General features: G+C 37.7%; 1 protein-coding gene across 1 annotated transcript; it reads left to right on the top strand.

The window, feature by feature from the left end:
• Positions 1–477: 477 nt before the first annotated feature.
• Positions 478–9,203, top strand: LOC309435827 (uncharacterized protein C7orf57 homolog; the record flags this gene model as incomplete). The annotated part of the gene is made up of 6 exons (XM_082044571.1): positions 478–661; positions 1,416–1,524; positions 1,642–1,804; positions 6,741–6,841; positions 7,886–8,022; positions 8,966–9,203. 6 exons carry the CDS (start codon positions 478–480, stop codon positions 9,007–9,009), a joined length of 738 nt encoding a protein of 245 aa, XP_081900697.1. The 3' UTR covers positions 9,010–9,203.

Raw genomic sequence — 9,203 nt, 5'->3', positions numbered from 1 at the left:
TATTTGGGGAGGTGGCTGGTTTGTGGATTTGGTTTAGTTTCTTTACAGATCAAGACCTTCAAACGGACAGCCCCTCTATTTGCTCTTTTTAATGGGTGAGGAGGAAAGGAAACCAAGGGCTTAAGTGTTTCCTCCTGTCTTCTGTGCCTCTTGCTCTTCTTGGTGTCCTTGGAAGTAGTTTTCTGCATGAAGTTCCCTTCTATTATAACTTTTTACATGAAAACTTGAATGTTGTTTCAAAACTGAAACTAAGGTGTTCCCTTGTTTCATCTGATCCTCTAGAAGGTTTTTGTACTATATGCCTCCGGAATAAGCCATGCCTGGTTTTCTGTCTCAAAGGTAATACGCAGCACATTGCTCAAGTTTAAGGAGGGCCGGATTTGTTAGTTGCTTGAAAAAGGGATGCTAGCAGCTAACTTTTATCATTTCTCCCCCCCCCCCCCCCCCCGCTTCATTATTAAAGGACAGTAATACCAGATGCCACTGAAACCACCAGAGAAATTTGTAGCCTCGAGGAGCACACTTCCTCCAACATCTCAGATTCCAGGTCTTGGTTACCTTGCAGAAGCTCCTCGTGAAGTGCCATCTGGCTGCCGCAGGACGTGGATCAAAGAGTCCGATTCAGCTTATGTCAAGCTGGCAAAGCAAGGAGGCCAACCTGGTCAGTGTCTGTTTGTTTTTCCTTTGTTTTATTTGACTTTGCCTGAGAGTGGTGGTAGAAAGTGCTTGTAAATACTACTGAAGAATCCTCTGTAGTTTTGAAATTAACATATGGAAAATCTGAGGGACTGAAAATGTGACGTAAGAGGTCACCTTGTCAAGACATCCTTGCAGTCTGTTCTATATAGGTACGTTGTAGCAAGATGTGTAGTTTTGCACTGTATCTGATTCAAGTAGATGATGGTGTCTTAGCTGCATTTGAGTGAGGTCTTTACAATTCATGCTTGGCCTATTTAAGTAGTAGTCTGGTAAAAATGATGTCACAAAAAAAACGTCATCGGTAGAGATTTATAAAGTTTTTTTTTGTGATGTTCATTTTGTTACAGTGGTGTACATACTCTGTTCTGGTATCAAGGTGATTTGTGTTTTTGTTATTTCCCTTATCAAAGAAGACACTGTGAGGAACTTGAGCAGATGCCTTATTTGCACGCTTAGAGCAGGGTGACAAATCTAGAAATATGAATTAATAGACTGGTAGAAACATGTCAAAGCATTTAAAGCAAGATAAACAAGGTACAAGTGGAACGCAGTGCTGCAGGGTTCTGACTGTCTGTTTTATCAAGGGAGACAAATGCTCCTTACTAAATAAAACAAGCATTTCTTCCTGATATAACAGCAACCGGAAAACAAAGGTAATGCTTTTGGAACCAGATAAGAAGTCAGAAAAGTAGTGGCTTTTGTCTTTTTCTCTCAAGACCTACTGAAGCACTACCCTCCTCTGACAAGGAGGTACTCTCCAGCAGAATATGCTGCACCTGACTGGTACCTGCACTGTTCCAGTCCCCCAGCAACTGATAAGCCACGGTATGTCTGCTGACACCCCACCTGATTCCTTCCTCTGTTAGTGTTTCAGAATAATTTTGTGATAAAGTGCAAGATATGTATCCCTTGTACAAACAAGTGTTAAATCTTTTTCTGCAGGAGCTATGTTCCCTCTCTACCAGATTATATGATTCACAGAGAGTTTAAGGCTGATGACCATGATGGTAATAGTTACGAGAGAAAAAGAGGGCCTTTCGATTTTGATATGAAAAGTGTTTGGCAGCGGGATGCTGAGGACAAGAAAAACCTAGAGAAAAAGAAGGTATGAGGAGAGGTACTCCGTGACACTGCTTCGCTTGCAGAACTTGTCAAGATGCTTCTAAATGGGCCTGTGGGTTCTTACTAAAGGGAAATTATAGTCCACCTGAATTTCTGTATTCCAGAAGTAATTTTTATATCACAGTTAAATAAAGAGAAGAAAGACTGTTTCTCTTAAGTGCTGCAGGTGTAGCATATAATGCAGTTTCCAGTCACAATATATGGTGTGTATCCTTGCGTGAAAGCCAATATTTAGTTTCTATCTTCTTATGATTTATTTCCATTGCAATTATTCTCAGTGAGCAGAATTCTTGTTTCATGATCTTGGAGGAGGAAGGAAGAAGGAGGGGGGAAGGAACAGAAGACTGTTCTGAAAAAGGAAAGGCATTTTATGTACTTGAAGCCCAGTACCTTCCTTCTTGAACAGGGGGGCAGATGTTGGACATTTTAGGAAAAAAGTCTTCAGCCGTTGCTGAGATGAGTAGTGCGAATTCAGAACAGTGTCTTGTGTAAATGGGAACACCTCATAGGCTTGGGAGTGTTTACTTAATCTGTGGAAACAGGCAAATAAGCAATGTGTGCTAAAACTGTAAATTGCCCGATGCTTGCAGGAGAAGCTTTTTTTCAATTGGAGGTTTTAGGCACTGAAAATAGAAATGTAGCCTACCATGGAGCCTCTTAATGGATTGAACTGGGAGGCATGGGAAGTGCTGTCCCTCATTCCCTTATTAAGAAACAATTATCTTCAGTGCTCTGAGTCAAATTTAACTTTGATAACAGTAAATGTTCGGGTCGCTGTGGTAAAGTGAGACTGAGGCCCATTTCTGTTTGGGTGGGGTTTGGTCAAAATCCAGTTTCATTCAGTCATGTGAATGAAAGTTCCCATGTGTTTTATTTATCACCAAATACAAAATGAAAGCATGTTATATATTTAGCTCAGATTCCAAATCTGCTGAGCCCCTTATATATAATATATACTGCTCTTCTGGAAGGTCATGCTGAGTTTTGTCCAAGGTACTAAATTTTATTTAAGATCAGGTGCCTGAGAAGGCAGATTCTGTCTCTCTAGCTTTAGCTCTGCCTCCACACCACCATCTCTGAAATGGTTGTCCTTCACAGTACCTTTGTTGTACCCTGAAAAGCATCTCGTATATCTTGAAACATCACATAGTGCTTCTTTCACAGCTGTTTCCTGCATCTTCTCTTATAGAAGGTTTCTGTCCTGTGCTTTGAGTACTTCCCTGAAGAGTCTTTAAGTGAGGCAATGGATCTAGCCCTACCAAACAGTCTTGATTTTAGTTTTCTCGATGTATATTGAAATGTAAGAGATGTATTCCAAAACACCACAGGCACATTTCTAAGGAATATTAAATTTATTTGACTACATGATGATACTGCAGCAGCAAACTATGTCAAGTATTGAGACCGAACGTATTAAAGGTATTTTTCAGTCCAGCCTGACTAAGCAGTTGTTCAGAAGAGAGATGTGTGATGCAATTGTGGAGATAAATCCCAAAGGGCTCCCTTAGGAACATCTGCAAAAACATTTTAACCTCTAAGGGTATTTCTTTGACTCAGTTTGGAAAACATTGTTCCCAAGTGGGTGCTTGCTCTGGAGCTTTATGCTTTTATGCCACTTTGTTCTGAAGTATTAGAATCTCCACCAACCCTTATATTGTGGTTGTCACTGTGTAGAGGAGGACTGGAGATCAGAGGGATCATTACATGGTTCTCTATGCCTCTAGATGATTCTGTAGCTCTTCTGTAACACCTCAGTCTTGGGGATAATTCTCATTCTTCTAAGAATTTTGCAAAGCAGCAAAGACTTGCTAGTGCATGAAGCACTAATGTGCTCATGCCAAAGGCATGGGCTATTAGCCCAGGTGGGAGCATCCTTTCGCTTATGCATCATGTGAACCAGCTGGGTTGAGTAGAAAATCCTACAAGCTTAAGAAAGAGACAGGCCTGTGTCTGGGAAATCAGTTGGAGGTGGTATCAGGGTTAGCATCCAGCATTAGGCAATCTTCCTGTGATACCACTAAGATTATTGCTTCATGTCTGAAGCACTTGCCTGAAATGTATGTGTATATATGCATACATACATATGTATGTACGTGCTATAGCAAAAGGATTACTCATCTGAGGTAAGGATTTCACCTCAGAGAGAGATTTGAAAGGTAATGTGGAATTTTTCCCTTGATCGCAGGGGAGCCGGGATTTTGTCCAGAGACTTTTATCTTTCCATGCTGGCAACAGGTATCCGTTGTTCTTCATATACCAGCCAGGAACAATACATATCACATTGCATGCTTCTTGAATCTGAGACTACGAAATGTGTATGTATAATAAATTTAGGTAGTAATTTTTAGGGTATGTCATTGCCATCTCTTCATAGAGGAAGAGAATGCTTTTAAACTGAGAACACGTAAAAGATGTCCTATGTTGTTTGCTTTCTCTGGGAAACTTGTCAGCTGTTAAATAGAGGCTTGTCAAACTGACAATGCCTCCTCAGCTATAACCACTGGGATGTAGAGGCGCAAGGGTTTTAATACTGTATTTGATAAGCAAAGTAACAAACAGTACTGAACAGAACTACAGGTGCCCTCCAAAAACAAACTCTGATCCGTTCCCTTTCTTCTTTTGTCACTCGTTAGCGACTGGAACAGCAGGGAACATTTTGACACCTGCAAGTTATGCTAACCTGTCTCATTTAATACCAAGAAAAGACAACCTTTAAAACAGGGTGTGAGAATTGCTAGCAAGCAGCTTTTAAGTCTTTTCTCATCGCCTTTCCTTTCCCTTGCCCTTTTTTTTCGCTTGAGTTTTGACAATTGGTCCTTTGTCTGTCTCTAGACAAAATCTCTCTAGGTATCCCTCCTTGGCCTGCCTTTAATTAACTCTTTAATTACTACCTTTTCTAATACCTCCCTTCAGTGCCAGGCGGAGTGTCTTATATCTTTCCATCTGCTATTTGTGTATCCTGGCTGCCAAATTGCGTTTTTGTGGTATTCTGTGTGCCATCATGCCTTTGGTATGTGACAAAAGTTACCTGAGATTGATGATTTCTGTTTGTCCAGTTAAATATTTTCTTAGCTGAAACTGTAAGTAACTGTGTCTTGGATCTGAAACCTCCATGGTATGTTGTAGCATAAATGGTACAGTTTAATGATAGACAGAAACCAGCACTATCATTTTTTGCACAATAGTGTAGGACTTTTGAAACATAAAGCACAAATAGGCTGCTTCAGATGAGAATGGTGTTAATGGATTTGAAAAGCCTTTTCAAGCAGCTAGAGTGTTTTTTAACCTCCAGGTTGGACAGGTTCATCCGACATCACTGCATATTTTTGCTAGTATCATCTCTTCTTTTTTGACAAGTATCCCCATTTTTCATCTCTTTAAGCTTCAACGTAACATCTGTCAGGCCAAAATCTAGTAGCCCATCCACTTATTCTTTACCAGATTCTGGTATTTTTCTTTTGGCAAGACTTGACTCCCACTGAAGTCTGTAAGGATTTCCGCACTGACTTAACACGTCAGTTTGCATTGATGTCCTGTTTCAGAATCAGTAGAACTGTCTGTCCCAGGTTTCGCTTTCTTCCAGGTCATTCAGGTCAACTTTTTCAGTGGCTTTTTAATTAGTTAGATGCATTCAAATACCATTATACTTTTCTTTGCTCTTTCCATACTAAACATACATGGGCTGCTTGAGAAGTCCATGGTATGTTTACATCTATGCTGAAATCTTCTCCTCATGGCTGTTTTCATGTGAGTGCAACTATTGATTATGCATCTAATTTTTGCATTCTGTTTATAATTTTTTGCCTTATTAACTGTATTGCAGTAGGGATGTCCACACAGGTGAAAAGCATTTTTACTTCTAAATTTACAGAGCAATACACTTCACTTCTACTTACCCAGTCCTAATTTTTTAATAACCTGCAAGTAATATCTTTTATCTTATGGGGTGCTCTCCTGTGTTGCATGTTTAAAAAAGAAAAGGGTCAAATAGTATGTAGGTTCTAATTAAACGGATATATTAATATAACACAAAAACTTTGTTAATAAGCTTTGAAAATTTTGTGTTATCTTCAGGACTTTTCCACCCTCTTCTCTTCTTGCAATGAAGAAGGCTGAAAATAGTCTTTAAAATTTATTTTTTTTTTACTTTAACCTCAGGATTTTTTAGCAGCTATTAGTGAAAAACATCTGGAAATTGTTTGGTATATTTAATGCTTTTGTTTGATAGGAAACTAAACTGACAGCTCAGCAGCTAGTGATTTTGATTGGTTAAACAGCTTTGATATGTGTTGCTAATGTTTCTCCATTACTTTTTGGTTGTCCAACTTTCAGTTTGTGATGTCATTTCACTGGCTTGCTAGGTGTCATTTTTTGTCTTTTAGTCAGCACTGAGTTTCTTTACCTGTCATTAGCAAGTGCAAGATGATAAAAGTAAATACAATGTGGTAGGCTTCCCCTAATATATCTGTATTTGTCTGCATTTCGAACCTCAGTGCATCACAACTGTGTTCTTATTATATGGGATGTTTTATGCTTTTTATGGCTTTTGTGAGGTTGGGATGTTTTCATATACCACATACAGAGAAATGAGCCAGGATGAGATAATGCGATGGATAAGTTTGAATTTGAAGCTTAACTTTGGGTACTGTGAGGGAAAAGCTTGTGAAGAGCACATTTTGCAGTTTTGACATACTGAACAAACAGCTGATCTCATCTAGAATACCTAAAGTGCTGTTTTATCTTTTGCTATTCCATTATACTCCTCAGTTCTTATAGAAAAAATATAGATAAGAGAGTAAAATTTGAAGACATTTAGGGCCTTTAATATAAGGTTCACTTTTGAAGACTGTATTATCATATAATCTTTTTGGTTATTTTTTCATGATTCCTTTTATTAAGTTAAGATTTCTCTGACACAGGTAAAACTCCCAGCTATAAACCCTAAATACACAAGCAGAATGCCACATGCTTCTACAAGCAAGGAATTTAGTGGAAAAAATAAGCTTTCCTTCCCACCTATGTAAGTAGTACACTTAGAAAATTAATTAAACTCATAAGCCTGCAACTATTTGTGCATGCAAGTAATATTACTCCTTGTGAAATTGCAGAGATTAGTGGATATGTGTATTGACTTGGTGGATCCTTACTGCTACTAAACTTGCTATCATGTGTGATACTAGAATAGTTTTACAAACAACTAAAAGAGGTTCTTTCCAACCCTAACCATTCTGTGATTCTGTAACAGCATTTTAACTCGTACAGGAAAGCTATTCAATATAACTGCGGTTTAGGAAAACTAAGCGTACAGTTTCATGTCTTCTTGTGGCACACTTTTATTGTATTCAGTTTTTTTTTCCTTGATACCAGTGAACAGATGCAAAGTATAATGTAGATTTTTAGTTTTGCTAGCATAAGTTGCAGAAACACAAGTTAGGACTAACATTTAAGAAAATATAAACTGCAACCTGAATAAGGTCAGGCACAGCAAAAATAGTGTAAGGAACACCCGGAAGATAATACTCTTTTAAGCAAATTGTTATATCACTTGTGATGTGATCACATAATCAGCTGTGTGCACAACTGAATTGTTTCTGCACACTTTGTCTTAAAAATTTATTACACAGTAGTCAGTAATTCCAGTACGTTTTAGAAATATGTTAATGATGCAAATAAGTGATTAAACTGTCTAATGAATGTAGGAGCACACTCACGCAACACAAAATGAGTATTTTCAGCCTTTTTTGCTTACACATTCTTTGTGTCATTTTCCTTTTTCACTTTTTCATCTCATCACACCAGAACTGTGTGTTATATATGTTAAGTTCCAATAAAATGGATGGCTTTTCTCGCAAAAAATTACACATTACGGAATCACAATTAGTTGTGAGCTTTGATTTTTTTGTTTTGTTTTTCTTAGATGATTATGTGTAGAATATATGTTTAGTTACTTAGAAATAAATTGTTATAAGGCTATTGCCTTTTCTATGCAAAATAAAATTTTCTCACCTGATCCCCATTTTTGTTTACTTATGCTGTTGTTTCCTTAATATGTTTGGATTTACAGGCCTGCTCAGAGAACAAGTGAAGCAGTAAATTTTAGCAAATTAATTAGCAATGGTTATGGGACTGACTGGTTGCAGCAGTGTACTGGACGGGAAAAAAAGATTCCAGAAACATCAGAAAATAGTGAGCAGTCCAAAGGTAAAATTATTGAAAGCTGTTTCTTTTAAAGTGAATTGGGATCTCAAGGTAACAGCACAGGGTAGCATGAGTAATTTGTGTGAAACTTATGCTGAACCTTACTGAATTATCATGTTTAGCTTACAGTACCCTATGACCAGATAAAGAAAAGAGTGCTCCTGTTTGTAGTCAGCAAAGGCAGGGGCTTTCATGGATTTTTTTCATCTTTACAATTGCAGAAGTAAGCTCTGTTCTGATCGAAGGGCTTCTGTGTGACATGTTTTTGCAAAATGCTGCAGAGACACAGCTGTCCTCCAGCCTTAATTTAAGCAGACTATAAAATATTTGTTGCGAACAGTCTTTAGCACCTAATATTTTTCTGAAAACTTCTGTGACAAATGTTATCCATACTTGTGTTTAAGAATTTGTCAAAATAAATATATGCACATCGTTGAAGACAGTGGCATTGCAACAGTTTTATTAGGGAGAAAAAAAGTTATCCAGTGTTTACCTGTGATTTCAAGCCTTACTTTGTTATGCACAATGGTAATAGCTACTAATGCATCACTTGAAAACATTTACATTAAAATGCTGAATGTAGTGCTTGTATTTCCTTCCCACTTGGGTCCTTTTGTCTGCTCATCCAAAGCAATTGGCATCATGAGCACCTTGCATCTCCCGTTTGAGATGGAGCTTTCCCTGTTCTTTCTTGCACAGGCTGAGTCCAAGACACATCAGACAGGAGCTATAACCCATTCCATATGTAAATCTATAATCCATTTGTGTTGGGTTATAGATTTGCATCATACTGCAAACTTCATAGGTAGCTTGTCTATCTTGTTAGTTAAAAAGTAAAAGTACTGGAATTTGTACGTATTTTGACATGAGAGAAACTGAAAATTTTAGTTGATCTTTTTCTTATGGTTGAATTTATCCTAAGAACTTTTATCTCTTTTTATTGCAGATTCAGAGCCACCACAGTCTGAATCAGCACCTGCAAGCAACTAGTCAAAACCACTGTTTCAGGGATATAATAAGTAATTTAAAATACTATTGGGGAAAGTATATGGTTTATATAGTCCACTATCTATATGTTTGTTAGATTACTTTTTATAGTTGAATTCATCCCTGATTGAGAAGTAATTTTGGTTTATAATATGGACGAACTTCATCATACGTGTTTGCAGCAAATTATAAAGAAC

This window comes from Streptopelia decaocto (assembly GCF_964273445.1).
Source record: "Streptopelia decaocto genome assembly, chromosome: 2".
Lineage (NCBI taxonomy): Eukaryota > Metazoa > Chordata > Aves > Columbiformes > Columbidae > Streptopelia > Streptopelia decaocto.
The sequence above is the reverse complement of the archived record's forward strand: the minus strand, read 5'-3'. Positions and strand labels throughout refer to the sequence as shown.